This window comes from Dromaius novaehollandiae, chromosome 6, assembly GCF_036370855.1.
Source record: "Dromaius novaehollandiae isolate bDroNov1 chromosome 6, bDroNov1.hap1, whole genome shotgun sequence".
In the NCBI taxonomy this organism is placed as follows: Eukaryota; Metazoa; Chordata; class Aves; order Casuariiformes; family Dromaiidae; genus Dromaius; species Dromaius novaehollandiae.
Genome location: NC_088103.1, coordinates 33,019,122 through 33,042,744, shown reverse-complemented (window position 1 = coordinate 33,042,744; position 23,623 = coordinate 33,019,122). Strand labels below are relative to the sequence as shown.

Here is a 23,623-nt window from a genome sequence, read left to right as displayed (position 1 = left end):
GTACCATCCCATGGCAGCAAGCTCCAGAAGTTCACTGTTGCCCATGTGAAGAAGGGTTTCTTTCTTCTGTTTTAAACTTATCCTCAGCTAGTTTCATCAAGTGTCTCTAGCTCTTGCGTTGTGGGATTTGATGAATAAATTGTTTTGTTATGCTGGAAATACTGTTACTGCCGTTCATACTAAAACGTACTGTCTTCTGTGTGAATGAAAATGAAAAAGTTAAGCAGTACATTGGAATAGATATTTGTAGTTGTATTTTGACATACTCATACCTTCTGTATAGTAGTGTAGTGAGCTTCCTTCCTTCTCAGAAAGTTTTAGATTTTTTTAGATTTAGCATTTATTACTTTGTATGTTGTCCTTGGACTGTCAGCTCTTGCCAATTTGCTAATATGAGAGGAAGTCTGTTGTAAACCTGGCTTTTAAAAAGCTTTTTTGTTTGTGCATACCTGTCTTGGGAGGGAAAAAGCCTGAGTTTGGTTCATGGCTGTGCCACAGGCTTCCATGTGTGTAAGTTCCTTTCGGTGTAAGTTTTTGTGGCTGAGCTTTCCATACATAAAGTGGAGTTAGTATTAGCTTTCTGTGAGTCAGGGCCTCTCTTCAAATGTACAATGTGCAGTAGGTAAGTTGTATAGAAATACCAGTACTGGAATTTTAGGAATGAAATTGCAAATGAAAGATCACAGATTTATGGTGAAACAGATGGGTTAAATTTACAGAAATGTAAATAGTGAATAAAAAATCTTATCAACTATTCACAGTTTTTCGCCTTCAGAATCTAGGTTGGATTTGACTAATGCGATGCTTATAAAATAACACGTGGTATTGTGTGCACATTAGTGCAAAGCAGATGGTGTCAACTTTCTGTCCACCAGTTGAGCCACTCCATCTAAGCCACAATTTATAATAGTTTATGCTGTGTTATTCTGATCTCTCTTCTGAGGAGAAAGTGCTGCGCATACCAGAGAGATGGTTTTATGGTGTTGGCAAATATTTGCAAGAGGCTAAGTTGAGTCCGTCAGACTTCTGTTTGCTTGTGGGCTAATCCCAGTTTGAATCTAAACCTCCCCTGCTGAAAGATGCACTCTGTTCGTCTGCACGGCGCTTTGAAAGGATTCATGTGTTTGAATTTTTCAGTTTCTCCTTCTGCATCCAGAGTCAGAAATTGCTAGCTGGCTGCTAGTCGCAGCAGATATCAGTGTTATGTCTTGTAAGGAGATCTGCTGGAGCCAGGATATTGTGCATTCCTGTCTGTCACTGGTTCTTTTCTGGTTAGAGAGCTCACTGAGAAGTAAAATGTAAAGTGATAAAGCAGTGAAGAAAATGGGGATTTTGTGCTCCTTTTTGTTTGTTTCATGATGAAGTTTAAAAGTGTTTGGAAAGAAATATAGATGGAAAGGGCCGTGAATTCCTGAACTGCCACTAGAGTGTCTGTACAGTATCAGACCAGTACAGATCTGCCTGAATCAGTGTGCTGATTTTCCGTGGTGGGCAGTAATGAGTGTTTAACGAGGATCAGAAGAACCTGGGTGAACAGTGAGCGCTGCTTCCCCTGGTTCTGATCACCCAGTTCCCATCCGTCAGTGCTCACCATCCTCCCGAGCCTGCAGACTGGGTTAGGACCACTGGGTGCATGGACCGATCTTCTATTGCCCAGCCTAAACCTCTTCTAATCCGTTTGAAAGGTTTTGCCTTTTTGACATCCTTGGCAGTGTTTTCCTCTGCTGTTTTGTGTGTTGCTTTCGGCTCCGTCTTGCACATAGTGTCAGGCCTGTGGCAGAGGGAGGAAAAGGAGAGATCATTTGGTTGGTTGGTGCTTGGCACAGAGAGCAGGGCAGGAGGGAACCATTGCTCTGATGACTTGGCTTTGGAGCCGAGCGAGATTGAGGAGCCCTTGCCATGTCACTGTTGCCTGCAAGTTTTGTTGCTTACCCAGTCCAGCTTCTTGGGAACACTGCTATGAAGGACTGGGTAAGCAGCTGGTGCACAGAGATTGCTGTCTGCCCCACTGGTATTTTTCTGTTGTTCTCTTTTGTCCATCCATCTCTTGGTCAGTACACAGATTGCAAGCTCTTTGGGGCAGGGAATATTGTCTTCTCTCAGTGCAAGGCCTCGTATGGTGGGGTTTTAGTCCAATCCTGGAGCTCTTAGGTGCTGCTATCCTCCCCCTCCTACTAGTAAAATGTGAGCTTAATCAAGTAGTAATTAAGATGATGTTGAAAGTAAGGGAGGGAAAGCCTCCATTAGAAGGTCCTGAGTTCTTCATGCATCTTAGTTTAAATAGCCAAATGAACTAAAGCATAATTTTAAGCATGCTTAACTGGGTATTGTTTATATGCAGACATCAAAAAAGGGAGGTGCTGTGAGAAACACATTTTACAAAGGCTCCCAAAATTTGCAGTCCTGGTTGAGGGTCCCCAGTGCAGGTGCTCATGAATTAATAAGATATTCTACTTGGAAAGAATGAGCTTCCCAAAGTTGGGAGAATGAATGTAACAGGTGAGATCAGGCATGCTTTTGTTCACATCCAAGTGTAACCTTTGTACTGCCCCTGTATATTTTAACTGATAAAGAAGCGAGATTTGTATTAACGTTTGTTATCTGCTTTGATAACTAGCATGTAGAAATCTCTGTGCTTTAGTTATTTAGCTGTTGAGTCTTCCACAAAATACTGCATGGCCGAGGTCAGATTTTTTTCTTTTTAAAAGGAAAAGAAGAGAAAAACTTTTCCAGTCTTTGTATCTCAGAAGTATAAAAAGACACATAGCTGCACAGAGGAAATGCGTGCCCTCAGCATTGGTTCTGGATATAGACTAGCTTGTGTGGGTTCAAAACTTTCACACCTTAGGAGAAAGGAAATGGTTCAGGAATGGAGTAGAATGACTTCATGGACTTGTTGCAGGTTTTTGTGCCAAAAATGGGGTGCCTAAAATAAAATTTGTGTTCTTCTATTCATAACCTTTTTAATCTTCCCACAGACCTACAACAGCTGTGCCAGACTGTGCTTAAACCAGGAAACAGTATGTCTTGGAAGCACTGCTATGAAGACTGAAAATTGTGTGGCCAAAGTAAGTAACAGAACGGCTTCGGTTTTCAGGGTTTTTTTTTAAGGCATTTTGTTACTGTTAAGCAAAGAAAAACTCTTGTTGAAGTTACACTTAGGAAAAATATCCAAACAGAAAGCAAATATTTTAATTTTTTCTGTTCTTCACTGTAGAGTTTTCAGAGCTGGCAAACTACTGTTTTACTCTCTTGGAAATGATTATTTCAGTCCTGAGTTGTCGGGATTGAAGGTTCATTCGCTATGCAAGTAATAGGCTTTTCCAATGGGATGACCTACTCCTGCCATGTAATTAGCTGTGGCAACGTTAAATGGTAAATGTCCAGATATATTCTAAAACTACTGCATGAGAACTCTCTGTATCATGGTTCCCTTTCTTAGCTACCAGAGAGGATGAGCAGAAGGAATTGTAAAGAAAGGCCTTCTAATTAAAATAAAGTGAATGCTGTATTTAGGAGAAGCAGAAGAGAGAGAGATGACAGTGGAAATGGGAATAAAATGGATATATTAACGTATAAAAGAAATGTGAATGGGAGAGTTGAGGTGCCAGTAACCACTCTCTTTTCTTAAAACTCAGTGTATCTAGTATAAAATAAGATACATGCATGGTTGGTTGTGAATGGAAAACATTCCAACCATGATGCAATATGTATAAAAAGGCTGGTGCAAAGGATGCGTTTAGCCTTGCATCAGCTTTGTATTTCCACTGCAGGGAAGTTTAGAATGAGCATGCAGGACAGCTCAGTGCATGCAGCCATCTGTTACTGAAACCAGCTGGCATTTTGTTGCTCCTCTATCGCCACAACCAGACCACTGTAAAGCCTGTTCTCTCTTTCGTTTATTTGTTCTTTGGATCTTCTTGAAGTTCCTTTTTTCTCCTACTTTTGAATGGTTGTTAAATGTGCCGTGTCCCTTCATGGCCCACTTTTGTGTACCTTTAAAATAATTTCCCAGGCTAAATCTTTGCTGTGATTCCGCTGGTGAAATTTGGATGTCCCATCACTTTTATTTTCTGTCAATGAATTGGCCATCATAGAGGTTTTTTGTGGTGCTCGCAGGTGGCCTAGTGCTTGTAAACTGCATTTGGCATGCGAAGTTACCTTCTAAGGGAGAGGCGCTTCTGAGAGAAGCTACCAATCTTGGTACAAAGTGCTGATACTTAATCCCAGCACCTGCATTCCCAGCCCCAGACTGTTGGTGTTGCACATTGCTTCCGAAGGCCCCTTATGATACAAAGTAGGTGAAGCTCTTTAAGCAAGTCACCAGAGCAGCTCTTACTGAAATACATGGGCACAGAGCGTTGTTATCATGTCATGAAGCAGCTCACAGCAAGCTCCAGTAAACCCATTCAACCCCACCTGCTTTGTAGCACCTTGTTCAACCTGATCATCCTACTAAGGAGCCAGGATGTGCAAGAACTACAGCTGCTAATTAAAGTGATGCCTCTTTTAGTTGAAGAAACATCCCTTTAAAGTGGTAATGTCCCAAATTGAAAACTCTCCTAAGTTTTGAGTTGGGAAAGTATATGTTTTCAAGTGTTGTCTCATGTATGTTGTCCTACCATATATATATGTGTGTGTGTGTGTGTGTATATATATAAAAAAAAAAATAGGACTTTTCTGGGGATATATTTCCCCTAGTACTAGCTTGTGTCACCATTGTACTCCTTTCCTGTGCCTTTCCAGCTACAAAACAAAGTGAAATAGGTTTTAAGAAAGCTTATGTCTTTCAAATTCCAAAAGTGTTGAAGCATTTATAAATCCAGTTAGCTAGATGCAGATGGCTTAGTGATGGCATAGGCAAATGGCACAACTGTTAAATGTACCCTAGGTGAAAGGCTTAAGTGGGATTTAAGGAGTTCAGAGGCCTTCTCTTAGCCTTCTGCACATGGTGAGTTTTATCCTGTGTGATTGATGTGTCTTACAGCCTTGGACATTAAAATGTTTTCTCAGGAGAGTGAATACTGGGAAGGATAAGTGTGGCTTTCTGTATCTGCAGCACTTTTCCAAGCGTATTGTCCGATATTGTTTTTTTTTTTTTTTTTAACTGGCAGAGGAAGATGAGGAGGATTAATTTGGAAATCACAATTTACCTTTCCTGGTTCTGCACTGCAGTATGAGCCCTGGCTGGGAATCACAGTCAGCGTTATCACGTGCTTGTCAGAAGTGTCAGTTAGTCTGCAAGAGAGAGTGTTTTTACAGAAAAAACAATTCCTGATTCTGCACCTACTTGCAAGAAAGAAAATTGTGCCCTGTGACAACTATATTAATGCCGTTTGCTGATCATGTGCTTGATGTTTCTCAAGTTTGTTCAAAGAATGACATGCAGTTTCCCTTGAGGCCACATATATCAATACTGAGATAACTTTTTACAGACTAAACCACTGTCCATCCATCAAGCTTTCTTGTGGATGAGTGCCTCTGTACAGACCTTCAGCTGTAACTTACCAACCTAATAACTGGCATTCTTTTTAAAACAGAGGAAAAAGAAAGAAGCTTAAAATAAACATGTATACATTTTCAAATACAGAGTGTGGTATAGGGCTGCTGTCTCCTGGCCACTCGGGGAAGCCTGTGTTTGTTAGGAAACCTTGCCTGCCCGGTCTTTTATTTGATGTCGTGCTTACTGTCTGCAGCCAGGTGCTCAGTGGCTTTTGCAAGCCTATGGGTTACCTAGTTTTATTCAGACATCTAAAAATAAAATCAGAATGTCAAGTTTTCATGAGTCTCTGTATGTTGTTCTTAGCCCCGCTTTTCTGGCATTTATTTGTCCTCTGAAACTTTGTGGTATAGCACTTGGACATATTTGGGTACAATCAGTTAGATGAGGAGCAGCAGCAGTTGTTTCAAGTGTGCATGTATTTTGACCGAAGAGGAGGGATTATATGTTTTGGCACGCGTCACCTGTGTGATGGGTAGCATCAGTTCTCTTTCATTCTCAGCAGTTTTTCCATCAATCTTTTGGTATTTTTCCACCTATTGCCTTTGAGTGTTCAACAAGTGTGATGTATGTTCAGCCTAATGCTTTTAAAAAGGAAGTGCATTTTCTAATTTTTTACACACACATACCTATAAAATCCTCCTGTTTGTCCCTTTGCAAACCACAAAATGTCTGCGAGAGGGTTGCTTTCGTGATGCTACTGGTGTGCAACCCCAAGTGGATGGCTTTCTCAGGAATTGGTGCTGTGTGCTTAAATAAGGTAGAAATGTAGCATGAACCTGAGCTCCAAGGACAGGGTGTTTGGTTTTAATGAGGCTTATTGAAATCTGGCCAAATGAGCATCTGTTCCTATTGTTTGTTCCATATTTTGTGAGCCAGTATCTTCAGGCCAGATAATGGTGTTGGTGTGTGCTTCATCCTCAATTAGAGAGGGGCATAGTTAAAAATCCCCTGGCATCTGGCATGTCACTAGGACTCTTGTGATGCTCCTTGGTGTGCAAACAAGTTTCTCTCCCGTTCTGCATCCAGGACCACTTCGGTTCTGTGGTGACCTTCACACTTTTTTCTGCCGGTCCGTGAGGGATGCTCTAAAGTGTCGCCAGTCTCCTTGGCCGAGCCTGTGCTTGGATGGATTATATATATTCCTGATTTCAAAGAGCAGTCTTACCTTTTCACCCTTGCATAATGTGGGCTATATTAGGCTTGAGCTTTGCTGTTAAGCTGGAATCTGTTAGGTTTTATACTTCCCTAGATTATAGAAATGTCCTCTTAATTCAAAGTGTTCTTTTCTTTTCCAGCAAGAGTCTGGTGTGCAGCTGACCTCACACACTTCTACAGACAGTACACGTTTTCTGTATTCAGTAGATAAGTCTTTATTTTTTAGTAACTCCTGCAGTCCATTCCGGTTTGTCTGTATCTACCATATAAAGAAGTGTTCTCGGTTTCATTTTGCACATGAAATCCTTCCCGATGTTTGCCAGGGATAGGCAGCCTGCAGCACGCCTGCCAAAGGCAGCGCAAAGACACGTTCTAGATGGCATACGGCGTGGCCAGGCTTCTGCCGAGTTCTGCACTCCGAAATTGGGAGGAAGAAAAATACAGTCCAGCACACCACCCTTGAAAGATCAGACTTCTGGTTCGGGCCATTCTTTCCTACCCACATATGATTGCTGGTTCTCCTCTTCAAGGTCCCAGCAAACCCACTGTCCTGCGTTTGCGCTCCTGAGTTTACTCTTGTGATGGGAAAAGTTATTTCACAAAGCCACATATTATTTTCTTATTTCTTGATCATGTATTTATCTCGGAAGGAATTCTCAGGGTCTTTATATGAAGCGTGCTGTGTCTTCCAGGGAATCTTCTTCGATTGCTGCTCATTGTATTTTTAAATTCGTATACTGTAGTGGTTACACTGTTGAGCTAGGAATTCATAAAGGGTTCATACCCTTTATTTCTAGTGTTGTGATTTTATTCTCTGTGGCCACGATGGCTCTTCTTGCTCCTCTTTAAAAGGGAGCTGAATGATGCTATCCATGCAAGAATGTTGTGAAATTTAACTGTATGATGCTTTTGAGATCCTTGGATAAGAAGTCCTGGTTAAGCCCACAGTAATATTCTGCCTGCTCAGCATCCTGTTTGTAGCATACAGGGGGACAGAGCTATGTTCTGCTCAGTTCTGGAAACACATGACAAGGCTTGGCACTTCAAGCATGCTCTAAGAAATTTTCTTTCAAGGATGCATGGTATTATTTAGCTATATCTATAGTTTCTACATTCAAGGATGATTCAACCAAAGCAGGGAGTAGTGGAAGTTGTTAGTAATTGAAATCTCCCTTCCTTTGTGAGTTCTTTCTGCATGACTACTCCTTCAGCATTTTTAGAATAAAAATAGTTTGCATAGTAATCACATATCGAGCTTAGGATTTTTATACGAATTCAAAGGAGAAACCGCAAGCACTCTTTAAAAAGCAAACATTTAGGGTTCCATGCTGAATGTTCCAGTTGGCAGTAGGACAAATTGAGCTGAAGAGTGTCCCTCTTGTGCTCTCAAGTCCTTTTATGTCACAGATTGATGGCTCCTCTTCTGTGAGAGTGTCCCTGCATTTACTTTGCATGAACATTGCAACCAGCTCAGAGTTCTGCTGTGATATGCGACTGAGTTGGTTTATCTTCAAATAACACACAGCTTTCCACTGTTTTCAAGTCTCTCCAGTGCTTTGAGATTGGAATTAGAGCAATTTAATCCTAGAAGAATATTATTTGAGTAACTACCTTCTGTTTGCTAATATCCCTTCAACTGTTTTCATTATAAAGTATATTGCTCCATATCTTAATTTTTAGTATTAAGCTCCTGTGTGTAACGATGGGGAGGAAATGTCAGCCAACATGCTTCCAGTTCGGAAAGCCTCGGTAGCAGTGTTTCCTTTTGTATGTTGGATATGCGTTTCTCTGGGACTCCAGTTATTGGGAACATTATTTGGATGGAAAGGAATTGCAAACTGAATAAACGCCGCCTCTGCCGTTGGCTGAGGGGGATTTAAGCATGTCACTTTACTATTTGGTTCTGGGTATTCTCTGTAAAATGAGGGTAATGCAAATGGTTTATATTACAGGGACATTGCTGAGGATTAGTTAATGTTCATAAGATGCTTTGGAACTATGAATGCAGCACAGAATTCTCAATATTTAGACAACTCAAGCAGAAGATAGAATCAGAAATTTAGGTAAAAGCTTTGACCTAATACTGATCTTCCTTCCACAGCAATATGTCTGTTTTTATCTTAATTGTGGATTTCATTTTTATTTATTTATTTTTTTAGGTCAAGACAATCTTTATGCTTTAGCTCCCCCCCACCCATCTCTAATAATCTCTTTGCAAATAACTGAAGAAGAAATGTGATATTCCTGCTCCCCCACCCCACCCCACCATACACATTCTCCAGATTTTGATAGACTTGTTTTATTTATTTCCAAAATTATATCCGCAGGAAACAAGCTGTTTAAATTCAGATTATGCTGAAGCAAAATGGTCCTGGTATGAGAAGCAACGTGCTGTTTTATGAGCGCAGAGTCCCTTTTCTCATAACTGATTGATAGTAAATATTTTCCTGAAGAATTATTGCCAACCATGAACAGTGCAACTGTTTCACTTTTTTTTCTGTGCTACTTGCTGTACCAGCCATTGTCTGTAATTAAGATCTACAATTCACAATGCAGACGTTTGCACTTCCTCTGGGTCTGAGCTATTTATAAGGCATTTCAGCTGTTCAGAGTTTCTTTTGAGTGTTAAACTACGTGTAAACAGGCTTCTTCAGTCTTCAGTTATGCAAACACTGTGAAGTAGTTGTTTTTTCTGCTTCTCTTACTGCCCAACATCATTTTGTGTGTCAGTGAACCCACAAATTAAAGAAGAATTACCCTCGCTTTTTTTTAAGTGTAAAAGAAACATTGAAGAAATATTAATTTAATCCTTAGCTCTCATAAATTGCTTTATAGCTGAGGGTCCCTGAGAGTATTCCAGAGATGAATTCTTACAGCTCTGCAATAAGGATGGTCATGTGGGGAAGTGAGTAGATCTTTTTGCTCTCATACCTCAGTCTTGATATGAAAAATAATTCCAGAGTTCAATCAGCTGAGTGGAGATGCTTTTACTTTTTGGAGCACCAGCTTTGGGATCTTGAGAAACCAAATTGTGTGACCTGCGAAGCTGAGTTCAGTAAACCTTGCAGAGGCCCCCACAGAGATCTTGGAAACTCCCTCTCAGATTTGACTGAACATTAGGGAATACTTTTTTGTGATGAGGACAGTCAGCTGGAACAGGTTGCCCAGGGAGGTTGTGCAGTCTCCATCCTTGGTGGTTTTCAGGACCAGGCTGGATGAAGCGCTGAGCAGCCTGGTCTGACATCAAAGCTGACCCTGCTTTGGGCAGGAGGTTGGACTTGCGACCTCCTGAGGTCCCTTCCAGCCGGAGTCAACTTGTGATCCTGTCACTGTACAGGTAATGAAAATATAATGGAAATCTTTTGAGGATAAGAGCTTGACCTGGCACCCTTAATCAAAGTTCCCCTGCACATGTATTGCAGTGTAGTGTCACACGCTGTAATTCCACCCCAAGCGTTTGCTGTGTTTTGGTGATAGTCTGCATAAAGGATTGCAGTCCCGAGGTCTTCATTCAAGGCACTGTCACATTAAACTCCCAAGGACTGTTCACCAGGGTAAGAGTTATGAAACTGGGCTTGCACTTCTAAAGTACTCTGGGATCTGTCATGATGGAAATGTAAAACATTTTGTAATATAAATCATTGATGGTTTTAGTGGTAAACAATGATTAAGAAGTGTCCCTTCCGGAGTGGTTGCTTGCAGTGGCACAGAGATGATGCAGAATGTAAATGCCATCGTCATGGCATTGACTAGATATGTTTTCAGTATTTTTCAAATGCAAGAATCAAAAGGGGAAGTTATTAGAAAAATAAGACAAATTCTTGCATGAAAGCTTCTGGCGTGAAATGCTGGAATAATCATTTCATACTGTCGCCCACTGCAGGGATGCCATGGTGTGGCCAAGTGTCACGTTTCAGAAGGCAAAATGAGTTCTGAGTTTAGGCTAGCGAGGGAGCTGATAAAAATGAGCCCGTTTTTGTAGACCAATCTGGATTAATATGGGGGAAGTTCCGACGTCTGTACCGTTAGGAGCGGGCTGGGGAGGGGAGATGGGATGAAGCAGGTTCATCATCAGGCATGTACTGCAGCACTGCCCACTGATGCATGCCGGATCACCGGCACGCAGAGATCACATGGCTCCTCCAAAAGTCAAACGATCAATTCGCCTCGTTTTGGCTCTGTACTTAATGCACAAACAGTGCGATCTGCAGGGCTGTAATTGCATTGTTAGGGCCAAGGAACAAGCCTGTGCCTTTTCAGCAGACAGCTGGCAGGGAAAGAGGCATGTTGTTAGGAAAGAGAGAGGCAAGGCAAATAAAATTACTGCTAACGCTCAGAGATCGGCAGGAGTCCTACTTGCCTAATCTTACCGGTGGGAGCAAGCGGCTGTTGTAATCCAATTATAGCAGCATAAGCAATTTGTTAGACACTCCGCATAATGTAACAATTTCCCAATAAACTCTGACTTGTAATAACGTCGGCAAGAGCCCACATAAATCTGCCCGAATGGTGGGGGCTGGAGTGTTCGGCTGGGGGCTTGTAATTTGTGCCATCAGCACGTTTTGTGGAGTGTGGTGTGGTGCAGGCTTTCAGTGCAGGAATTTTAAGGAGAAAAGCGTGGCACGCCCCTCCAAGAGAAACCCATTAGGAAGGGTCAAAAGAAACAGCAAACAAAGCTGGGAGGTGGCTTTTCTAGGAGGAAGGAGAAAAATCAACCCCAGTTCACAAAACCCTAGCTGATGAGCTTTTAAAAATATTTTAAAAAGCAGTAATGAAAATTGTAGTGTTTTAAATTACAGCAGGGGGAGGAAGGGGAACTAGAATTACATCTGTTTTGGATGGAGAGGGAGAAGAATACACTTCCTTATGTTTAATCCATTTAAATATTAAAAAAGGAGCTCAAGTGGTGAAAGAGCTGCTCTGTGCTGTACAGGATAGAGAAGCCACAGATCCTGTCCCAAGCAATTCATAATCTACAAAGGGAAAAATTAAACCTTTTCTGGTATCCAGTTACTCTCCCGTTGTCTTTCTTGCAGCTCCTAGCTGGCTTCATGCATATTGGCACAGCATCTTGATGATGTGTCTGAGAGATAAAACGTAGGTCTAGAACCATTCACTTTGAGCGTACCCCAGTGAATTTAACTTTTTTGGCACAATGATGAATGTCCCCTCTGGTTCATGCAGATCCACACAAAGAACTAATCTAATTTAGGTATTATTTAAAAGTAAAATCAGTCTGCTGTGCTCTGCCTGTCACTCTTGGAGCACATTGCGAGTTACAGCATCGCAGACGCCAGTTTAGGGTTTACACGTAGCGAGATTTAAGATATCATATTTCTGTTAATCCCTCTATTTAGCATTTCCCTCTGCTAAGATGCAGATAGGCAGCAGCCAAAATAATGCAAGTCCCTTTATCTACAGTGTAGAGACTTCCAGCGGTCTGGGATTTTAAATGGAGTCCTTAGGACCGCTCTAGTGTAAAAATGCCTGACTTCATACTGCTAACAATACTTTATTCATTTCCTAGCTGAGGAATCCTGGGAGGCTTCAGTGTGGAGTGACATTTCTGCTCTGGCTCGTTCCCCGGGCGCAGTGACACAGTGCTCTCTCGTAGGGGAGGAAGAGCGCCCAGCTGCATGAAACAGTTTCTCGCCGCGTTTGAAACTCCTGCTCTCGCTGCCCGCCAGTCGATGCTGGGCTATGTAAGCTCTTTGGCTTAGCAAAAAAAAAAAAAAAAACCCTCAAACCAAATCGTTGACCTTGTGCGTACAGCCCACGTAATTACGGCTGTAACGTGTTTGTCTTTACGTTAGCACAGCAGTTGGCGTGATTTTAGGACACGTTCACATACTCACCTGGAGTCTTAGCAATGAGCTGGGTTTTATTTAAACTGTAAAATAAGAGCCGAGCTGTGCAGGCAGGCTTCTGCGTGGGTAATACGGCATATTTTGCCATTCTTTATGTGGCACTCAAGGCTCTATTGTTCTTAATCTTCATTGTACGCCGGCATATCCAAATAACAGGCTGAGACGGTGAGCGTTGCCAAAAGTATCCTGATAAATATTTTCTTTCGACATAAATACGTACCAAAAAAGCACGTTTAAACAGGGCAGGTATTATCTTAGTTTACAGAAGCCACATCAATAAGCTGCAGCGCTTCTAATAAAGCCACTCAGTGTCAGGGTTTAACTAATGGCTGATTTTCATGGCTTTGACAGTGAGCTGTGTGCGTTATTTTCTCCTGATATTGTAAAAATAATGAGAGCAAATTAGAACAATCAGTTTACCCGGATAGCTCCTGATTGGAGGTGATGGGCAATATGGCAGCGGGTAATCCATCTTCGGGCTCCTGTCACATTAACTTCAGCAGCGTGGAAAGGATCAGGCGGAGCGAGCGGGAATCCTGCCCAATCAGAGCGGCCAAATTAATGAGAAGAGCATTGTTCTGTGATCAACCTTTTAATTAGCGCGAGCGGGGACGGAGGGAGCGCGGGAGCTGGCAGCACAGCTGCACAATGCTGGGCATGTTTTCGGCGAGGGGGAGGAAAAAACACGGGTTTTAAATTACCCCTTCTGTGCTCCCTGTACACCGGCAGTGTGTCTTCATTCGAAACCCCTTAAAAGATCTTAATAAACAGCCGCATCCAGGTTAATATTGCAAACGTGGCTGTTACTAATGAGTAGTTTAGAACTAGGTCCTTTCGGGGGTCATTTAGGAAAATGTTGATCACTGTTTAAAAAAAAAAAAAGAGGAGAAATGGAGAGAGGCAGGGTTTGGTGCTGGATTTAAAGTTTCACTGCATCAAGGAAAGAAGAGGAGGGAGACGGATAAAATTAGAGTAAGGGGCTGCCTGTTTTATAACTCCCCTCCTTATTTAGTATATGTTTGAAATAAGATTCCTTGGCGTATATTTGAAATGAGACTCCTTAGTTAAAAATACTATGCATGCCATGTGTCTTTAAGCAGCAAAAAAGAGAAGAGATCAGATGCTGCATTAATTTCCTGATACGCCTTTTTTGTTGGTTTTTTTGTCCATGGTTTTTTGCACCAACATTTTTGGTTTATTCGCTTACCAGCAAGACATTGTAATTTGAAAGACTTGGCTTCTGTATTTGCTGAGATTAACTTGATTTTTTTTTTTCCTAGAGGATTGATAAAGTGGTGGCTTTTCTCAAGTGCACCCTAAAAATAAAAATTGGAATTAATGACTGTCAGATCTGAGCATCAGTCTTAGAAAAAATAGCTATTTTTGTAAAAGGGAAAACAGTAATGCTGGAAAAAGAATGGTATTAGGGAGTGATTTCTGGGATGGAAAATAAGACATATTATGAAATAACACTAATGTTTGTGGTGCGGAGAAATCGAGCTGCTTCCATATGAACACAGGTCCTGTTCTTCCTTGATACATGCGTCATGTTTTTCAGGCACAACTTTTCTCCTTCCCCGTAATTCCCAAAGAAGTGCGAATGGTTGAAGAGCAAGGCTCCGTCATTCTGCTCACGGTGTCTATACCTTTTTTTTTAAAAAAAAAAAATTCTAATCAGGACACTTACGCAGACTCTTTTCATTTTCTGATATGGAAAAAACAAGTGAAATATTTTGAGTGTGCAAGAGAAACCAAAAACTAGTGTGCTGTGCACAGCTAACTGTGCAGGCTGTTCATGTTGCTCACTCACCCGTCAGTGGATTGTGTGTTTTTTGCTTTTAGGTGGGTAGCAATAAATCACATGTGCTAGAAGGCAAGGCTTGCGAGGGCAAGTTTGTTTTTTGTTTTTCTTTTTTTTTTTTAATTCTAGGCAGATCTCTCAGTTGTTGGTTGTGATAGTATTTTGAACTTTGTTACTTTGTAGCAATAGTGTTACCTCTTCCCTCCTGCTCCTGTTTAAAAATGAGAGGAGAGGGGCGAGTTTGGTTATTTCCAGGTAGTTTTTATAGCTTAAAGCACATCCCTATGAAAAATTAACCTGACAAACCACAGGCCATTAGTATTATTTAAACCAACTGTATTTGGGATGTAATTGTTAGTGGGGCTTACGCTTCTGCCTGTTAAGGTTGTCTATTTTCCATTAGGAGAAACTGTTTCGGTTGTTTATAACTTTGCTACTATTTAACCCTTTGAGGTAAAATTTTATTTCAGCTTCAGCCTTATTTCCCTCCCGCCCGAGGCAGAAATAAAGTTTGGTGTGTGGGATGAACAGTATTCACTTAAGGAACAGCTGTTCAATGTTTTATTTTATTCTCGTTGTTTGTTCTGTGCCCCGGGCTGTATTTATTGCACGCCTTCCCAGCCCTGGTCAGAATATGGAAATATGAACTTCCTCCTGGGGGTTTCCCCGTAGCTTGAGTGCTTCACAAACCTTAATTAATCCTTCCAGTGTTTCTGGGGCGAGGGGTGGGCGCTCAGCCTCCCTTTTTGTGGAGGAGTTCAAAAGTTACTCTTGCAGCCAAAATCCAGGGATGAGATGGTTTATTTATAGTAAGCAGCACGGCCCCACAGGAGGCATATTAGATAGGAATTACGGCTCCGGATTTTGAGACGTCCTTTGTCTTTGTCATATTCTGCTTTTCCATCTCAGTTCTTCTGTCTCTGAGATGGGATAATGCTGCCTAACGTTCCCTCATTAGACATTTGGGGATCTGGAGAAGTATCAATCGAAGCACATTTTGCACTTGAGCAGTACTTTTGTTTATATACACCCAAGGCTGATGTGGGCTCTGTTCCTGTAGCCCCCCTCTGCCTCCCACCAAGTCTGCCCGCGCTTTAGAAAGGCTGGATTAGAGCTGCTCCTTGGGACACTAGCCACCCCGAGAAGTTAAAGGATGTTTGCAGTCAGATTTGCAGTCGAATACGATGCTTACAGGAGGCGAGGGGAATGTCTAGGGAAGAGGTGGACTCTTGCTCAGCCAGACGTTTTTGTTGTTGTTGCTTAAAACGCCAAAAGATGGCAAAGCTTTTTTTCTTTTTTAATAAAACGCAAAACCTACTAAATTATTCCGCTGCTGCTTAAATCAGTTTGTCAGCTCCCGAAGAGATTCCCTTGTGGGATGAGACTAACTGGCAAATTCCTGCCCAAAAGTAATCTTACTGCGAAAGAGTAACAGGGCAGAGGCGGCATCGCAGGATTCACGGACTCCTGGCACCTTAAGTATGGAGCCGCCACTGTGACTCTGTAATGGGATGTCCCAGCATGGGGTATAATATCATAAATAGTGTAAGTATGCCACATGTGAATTAATAGGCAGTCTAAGGATTGTTAGTGCTTACATATATGTTAAAATGAACATAGAGCAAATCTTAACTCTTTTTTGACCTAATAGACTTTTGTTTCTCTAGCTCCCGGTTGGATTTTGCAGCTGGCTGGTTTTATCCGTGTTAGATGTTCTCGGCTGATTTTAAATCTTATTTTCTGTTAATTTTGTTTGAAAATTGTTGATACTTTTCATATTTAATTCTCTACATTTTCCATTTTCTCAGTGTCGTTTTCCCGTCTCTCTCTCTTGTCACCCCCACGCGCTCAGTCTGTTCTGTCCCTTCGGTTTGGGAGCTGCTTTGAGGACGCTCTCAGTCCCCAGCAAGCTCAGGAAAAAATCGTCCCCTGGGATGTCCCGCTTCACCTTTTGCCCAGCCACTCTGAAGGCTTTCTCTACTGTATTTTAAGACCGGAATTGTGTATAGAGTGTTACTGCTTGCTGTCTTCTGTCTGATGTAACCTTGCAATGCCCCATGGAGTAGTTGTATAGTTTCTCAGGAAAGGGGGGGCAGCTTAGCCATGATCAGACAGAAATCTGAGCAGAGCCAGGAGTAAAAGTTGTTCTCTAGCTCTGCTGACAGTTCAGTCTCGTGCTTTAACTGCAAGTTCATCTTTCCTTTCACAGAGGTGTGCGCTTGCTTTCCAGACTGCCATTGATTTTCATCCCAGCTTCAATAACCATCACCTCTTCATCAGACTCTTTAAGATGCTCCACATATGAACATAACTTTCTGAACATCAGAGCCGACATAAAAAAGAAACCCATAGAGCAAGATACCCACTTCTATAAAGCTAGTGACCATCTGAGCACATCACAAAGGCTTTCATGTGCAGCCAGGTTCTCAGACAGTGGTGTACGTGCTCGGAGGAGAGTACAGCAGTATCGACTTCAGCAAGCTAAAGAGATCTTTGCCCAGTGAGGACTCCTCTCTGGAGGACTAGCTTTCATCTTTGAATAAGCTACCCAGAAGCTCTATACAAACTACTGCAGGGCAAAAAGAAGTTGCCTATCGATCATGTGTTCCTAGTTGACATGCTAGCCCAGTTTGGATCTAATAAAGAAAATCATTAAGTAATTAGAGTCTATACTGGAAGAAATTTTCCCAGATCTCTTCTCTCACTCTCCCCCTGCCCTGTAGCTTTCAAACAGCTCCGACAGGCGCACTAAACTCCTTGCTAGAAACAAACACCCCATCAACCAAACACACACCAGCCCGTGCATAGGTAACAAAATGCAGAAGTTCCCACAGCCTTTCCCCGATAACTAATGGCCCGAAGCAGAACCTCAGACTCCATGGATGCAGTACCCATGCACTTCCCAGAACATCGTGTTTTGTCCAGCACACCAAAAGCCTTCATGGGTACAGTGTGTGACGTCAAAACCAAACCTGGTTTTACTATGTTTTAGAATTTTTCCTATGTCTAGCTAAACTCCCCATATTTTACAAATTTCAATTATCCTTTTCTTTCTCTGCCCTATGACGGCTAGTGAACTTTCTGCTTACTGTCCACAGACACCAGCAACATCTTCCAAATTTCTTCTTCTTTTTTTTTTCTTTTAACTAGATTGGGTTCAACCATTTTCAGTCTCTATTTAAGTTAGAAAATCCTTTAATGTTTGAAAAAGTAGATTGAAAAGGTTTTGTATGATTTTTTCCAACTATATAATCAGTGTTTCTGTTCCCCACAAGCCCTTCCTCACTTGAAAATTATAGTAGTATCTTTTTATAGCTGAAGCACTTTAAAGTTTGGAAGAGACTAAGTTGTTTATGTGATTTTTAATTGTCCCCTTTTCATATATACAGTATGAGTCAACATGTGATACATGGTAACTTTGTTTCTCGAATAATGCAACATGGAATCTGATTTATTCAATGTAAGTACACTAAACTTTTTATAAATGTAAAACATTTGTAAAATATATGTAGAAACATAAAGAGAACATTTATTTAAAGAGAAAGCATTTCGTAAGTTTAACTTATTAGGGTTTAAATAGCCAGGCACTTATTTATAAACTGTTACAGAGTGTCATTTTTCTTTAGAGAAATTACAAATTTTTACCTATGCTCATGAAAACAACACAAGTGTTATATGTGTTAAAGCACTGGTTCCCAAAATACATCTCATGGGTCCATGGAGGTGAGGCTGGAGAGATGTGAATTTACAGGTTGTATGGATAAGTTATCAGACAGGAAACAGGAGCAGCATTCCCGAGCCTGCAGGCACATTTCTTGTAATCAGGTCTAATAAAACAGATGTGCTTGAGATTGCCAAAAGATGGTGAGGGGGAAGGTCATTAGAGAAGTAGCATGATTTCGTTGAAGAACTTGGTGTCTCTCCCTCAGTTTATTTACAAACCCGGTAAATGTCCTTACTTTCATTTCTCCTTCCCCGTAATTTCTTTCACTGTAGTAACTTCTTCGGATCAAGTACTGACTATTAGAATCACTTTTCGTATGAAAGACCAGATCCACAGGCTTCACATCCTGTCCTCAAGTGGAGAGACATGTACCTCCAGTATTTCCTGATGCTAAATTAAAGAACTCTTGATCTTGTGTGGGACCTGAAGTGGCTCAGCATAATAATCTGCCTGGAGGTCAGACACTTGCCTCCATCATTCTGTGTCTCCAAGTAGGCGACCATCAACTGGCAGGATGGTTTTTCTGCTGTCCTGCTGGCCATAAAAATTGATTCAGAACCATAGTGGGCTCCAACTGGTAACTGTGCAGAAGTGCGTGTCGGGATGCAAGGTATCCATGGCAACCCATACCCAGATAACTGGTCAATTAAAGGCAGAAGCGAGCAGAAGACTACAGCAATGTTGAAATCAGCCAGGTATCTTTTCTTTAATTATGGAGACAACAGACAGTTGTCCCTGGAGACCATAGTGTTCATAGTCATTACAGCTGACTACCCAGCAGGCCACAGCCTCGTCTACCCCACAGGTCACAGCCTCGTCTTCCCAGTCAGTGGTAAGTGACCTTAAGATAACTCCTCCCTACTCCCCCAACAGAAGTGCTTACATATCTGGGGCTCTCAGGTCACTTTGATTTCCACCTGCCAGCTCCCATTTTCATCTAATGTAGCTGTGGTTGAGGTCCATGTGCTTCCCATCCAAACATCACCTGAACAAACAGCTCCAAGTTTTGCCCCAGATCCCATGAGAGTTCACCTGGAAACAATGAAGACAGGAAAATAGATTATCTTCTCTGGTCCTGTGTGATGCATTTGTTATAAATGCATCCGAGACTAAGGGGGCGTCCTGTTGAACTACCTGCAGACACAGTGAATACAGCCTCAGGGATCAATCAGAGGTTACGTATGCATCTCCTGGAACTGAGACAGATGGATAAAGGCATACCAGAATGAATAACTTCTGTGGAACTCAGCAGCTTGGTGCCTAATGGAAAGGGTGTGGGTCATGCATTTGATAAATCTCAGGTACACTCAATCTGATTGTGTGCATGCTAGAGAGAAAATCAGCACCACCTTTTCTGGGTGAAGCAGTTGTCCATCAACCATGATAGAGAAATGAAATCCTATATTTGTGTATTTAATAGGCTGGAGGCCACACTCACATACGTTCTCATTTGATGAAGGTCAGTTTGGTGAGTTGCCAGTCAACCAGGTTGCATCTGTGACCTCTCAGTTATACTCTGAGCTATAACATGGTGAATGACCACTTGCAGAATGGGGAACTGCCTGGTATGCATCATTCCACCTACTGGGACCTCTCAGGGCACTGGTTCCAGTCCCTTGCTCTTTCAGGCACTACTTCATCCATTTAATGAACTTACTGAGTTTCATCTTACAACTAGTTAAAGGTTGATTTGACAATTTTTCCTGCTGTTGTTTCCATCAGAAGATCATTCCAGAAGTTGATTTTGCTAAAGATTAGAAATCCTCTCCAAGTTTCCAGCCTAGCTTATTCATGCCCAGGTTGTACTGTTGGTTCTTATACTCATGTCTTCCTTTTGTTTTAATAGTACCTCTTCCCTTTTTGGTGTTTATCCACATGTATTTATAGAGAGCAGCCATATCCCCTTTGTCTTCCTTTTTATTAGGCTAAATGAATGGTCCTTGGGGAGTGGCTTAGTTTAAAAAGTGAGGAAGGAGAAACAGTGAAGGCGTTTGAGCGTTTGTGGTCAGGGAGTTTGTTTTCCAGGAGGAATTAATTTACATTTGCTTTTCTGATCACTCTCTGTTACACACTTTCTAACAATTGTCCTAAACTGTACTGCAGATAGTAACATTCACTTTTGTGTATGCCCAAAGACCTTATTCTTCAGGCCAATGCAAAGTTTCTGGTTTAACTGTCATATTAAGGTAATGACACGATCCAGGTCTTCTGAAAGAGAAGGAAGCATGGGCAAATGACTACATGGTTCTCTGAGTTACTATCTGCTATTCTGACCCCTTCATTCTCTTGGAGTGTTGTTCTGCCCTTTGCAGAACTCAGCAAATACCACCGTTTGACTGGATTAGATCTCACCAGTGGTTGCTGTCACTAATTGGCAGATTTTAAAATTCGGAGTTTTCTCAGAGGAAACCTAGAATGGGAAATAACTCATGTTGTGCTGTAAAAGAAACTGTTCCATATTTTCCTTCATGTATATTTAACACAATCTGTAATTTACAGAAATAGATTTGAATTAGTCTGCCTGTGGAAGCTCATATCCAGCATAACTTCTACAAGGCAGGCAGTCCCTTGTTGCATGAGACTGACAGGCTTAGCTCAAGCTGCAGTGTGGAGATAGACAGCAATACTTGCTACCTAGATCACTGAACCTTATTGTTGATGGAAAATAGAAATGACCATACCTGGTAATTGCTCTTACAGACCTGGAAGCACTATTTAAGCAGCTGCAATTATTTGTTTCATCGTAATAGTAAATCTGGACAGGCAGATAGTCCTTGCATACTCAGCTCATGAAGTAGTTTGGAATCTGAGAATGGAAAGGATGCTACACACAGCCAGATCTGAGTTCTGTGTACAATGGGCAAAGGTACTTTTACAAGAGAAATACACAACGAATTTGTGAATTGCTCTCTCTGTCCTAATTGTGTGCACAGGTTCAGACTTGTCTTTCTTCTCAGTTCCATAAGTCTGAGGTCTTCCTGTTGCTTCTGAACACAAAGTGAAACCCTTAAAACAGTGGTCCAATACTGAGAATACAGTTAGAGTTGCATGGTGATTACAATGTTTCAGCACTGATTTTTCTGACCCCACTTTTACTGTTAATAAGGCCAGTTATGTGCATGTGTTGTTTTAAGTCACTGGATTTTGCAAAACTGTATGATCTGCAGTTAAAACAGATCATTCTCCTGCCACGTTAATATAGATGTGTTAGCCTCATTCTGGATCATAATTTATAATACCAGGCACTTCTTAGGTGCGTTGCAAGATGAATGTTCTGAGATTTGTTTTAGAAGAAGCTGAACATGATTAGGCATTACAGTCAATTCATTATTGTTTGAGGCCTGAATTTTAAAATTGGTTTAGGTCATAAATGAGTTTGGAATTTAATGGTTCGTTGAGAGCACCAGCTACAATGCTGAGACAACACATGAATATTACGAAATCAACAGTCTTTGAAAAAAATTAAATAGTTGAAGGGAGACAATTGACAGTCAAGAGTGGGTGTCCAAGCGAGTCGCTTGCATGCTACATGCTGTAGACTTGCAAAAAACATAAGAGAAGATAGATTTCCACAACTGTTTTAAGAATCTGGTTTTTTATTGCTTCAAAGAATGGACAATACATTAACCAAGTTTTCCGAAGCCCAGAATTGGGAGAGCCTTTAAAAAAAAAAAAAAAAAAAAGTTCTCTGTGAAAGCATCTTTCGTTTCACTTACTATTAGCAAAATTTGAAATTGTGTTTGAATACATCAACATAAACAACTGTAACCTGATTTCAGTCTAAATGTAAACAGCTCCTCTCTCCAAAAGCCTTGGACACGTGGATGAGCTTTGACCTGGGGAACATGAGATTAGAATCACAGAATCACTTAGGCTGGAGGGACCTCAGAAGGTCTAGTCCAACCTCCAACTCAAAGCAGGATCAACACTGAATTCAGAATTTATTGAATTCATTAGTCCCAGATAAACTCCACTATTAGGTATCAGCTTCTCCCAAGTTTTATGTATACAGGACTTCTGCCTTACAATTCAAAGCTTAAATCTTCCACTGCATCCAGAAATGAAGCCAACAGGTGGTATATGTAATGTGTTTGCGTGAGAAGAGCTACATTTGGCACTAGCTGCATCCCTTTTATTTCCTCAGGTAGCACCAAGGACCCCACTCAGTTTTGCAATCTGGAAATAACAAAGGCACAAAAAGAAAGGTTACAGTGCATCTCCCGTCTTCGTTTAGGAAGCAGTTTGCCATAACGCATAGAAGTGATCCAAGATCTAGCAAGATTCTGTACTCGGGCATGCAGGTGTATTGCTTATTGCCATATCTCATTATAGCTGTATCAGCCCAACGTCTGTTTTACCTGTTACTGATTCAGAACCAAGCCACAATTTTTTGTAGATGGTGGGGAAAGCAGTTGGACTGTATTATCGACCCAAAGAAGCATGCAGCTAAGAATTGCCAGCATCATTAACTAAATCGCAACTGTGGTGGTCTTGCTTTCACTTCCAGTGTCCTTTGACTCATGTTGAACAGCTCAGTTAACTGACTGTAATCCTTGCTACATGTGAGAGGTGTGGAGAAAGAGAGTAGTCACCAGCACCTTCCTCCAAGTCCTCTTAAGGGGATAAAAGAAACAGCCTTGGATGCCGTCTCTGCCATGCAAGGGAAGGTCTGTGTGTCAGGATTTGGGTGCAGAACCAGGACTGTGTACGGAGAGTTCAGGATCAGAATGGCAAGGGCAGCTGTCGTCAGAGATGGAGGGACATTGGCAGGTTGCTTAAGGAAATTTGCGTAATTTTTGTCAGGTGCTTCTGTCATCTACTCCGGTCTAGTTACTCCTAGTCTTTCTTATTAGACTTGTCAGAGAAGAGAAAACTGTAACTGTGGTTAGCCTAACATGTCCTATTGTATTTCTTCTTTCTGTCATGCAGTAATATTAAAATTGCAAATTTCTAAAAACAAGCAATGTTCAGAAGTCCCCTGGTGGTTAAATATTGAAATTGCTGTGATAAGTAAAGGAACTTAACTAAAGTGCACCCTCTCTAGGGCAATTAGACTCAGGCAGTGTATTAGTTGTTTCCACATATGTATTGATTTTAAGACTTGTATTCAGGATGCAGCATCTCAGTTTGAGAAAACTTCAACAAGGTAAAATATTTTCTTTATGCGTTTGGATTTTGACACTGGTTTTAAAGGCTGCTTAAATGCTCTTTGTAGGCCTGCCTGCTAAAATGATTAGTACAGGTACCTTTTTTTAAATTGGTAAAGTTTGGCCATGCCATTTCTAAGGAGTCTGTTTGCTTTCATTCAGTTCTTAAGTGGCAAGTCTGTTTGCCAGCGCTTGAGGGGAAAGTTTGCACTTCTGTGTAGTGTGGTGTGGTGTCCTTCGGTGTTACTTGCCCTCACCAAGGACCTTTCATACAGAGGCCTCCAAAGACTTTACCAGCGTTAAGCCTTGCTTTGTCTCTGTGTGACATGTATTAGGATATATCGATTTAACGGATAGGCTGTTGAAATGGAGTGCCTTGCCTACAGCAACTCAGGAAGGTAGTGGGAAAATTAGGAGTAAAACTCA

At 41.5% G+C, this 23,623-nt stretch overlaps 1 protein-coding gene across 16 annotated transcripts in view; it reads left to right on the top strand.

Annotated features, from left to right (window-relative positions):
• BTRC (beta-transducin repeat containing E3 ubiquitin protein ligase) overlaps positions 1-23,623 on the top strand; it is a 124,360-nt gene that overhangs the window by 57,846 nt on the left and 42,891 nt on the right. For all 16 annotated transcript variants that reach the window (XM_064514141.1, XM_064514147.1, XM_026102879.2 and 13 more), the window contains one exon: positions 2,979-3,068. In XM_064514141.1, coding sequence (XP_064370211.1) covers positions 2,979-3,068 — 90 coding nt within the window. The remainder of the gene's footprint in view (positions 1-2,978; positions 3,069-23,623) is intronic.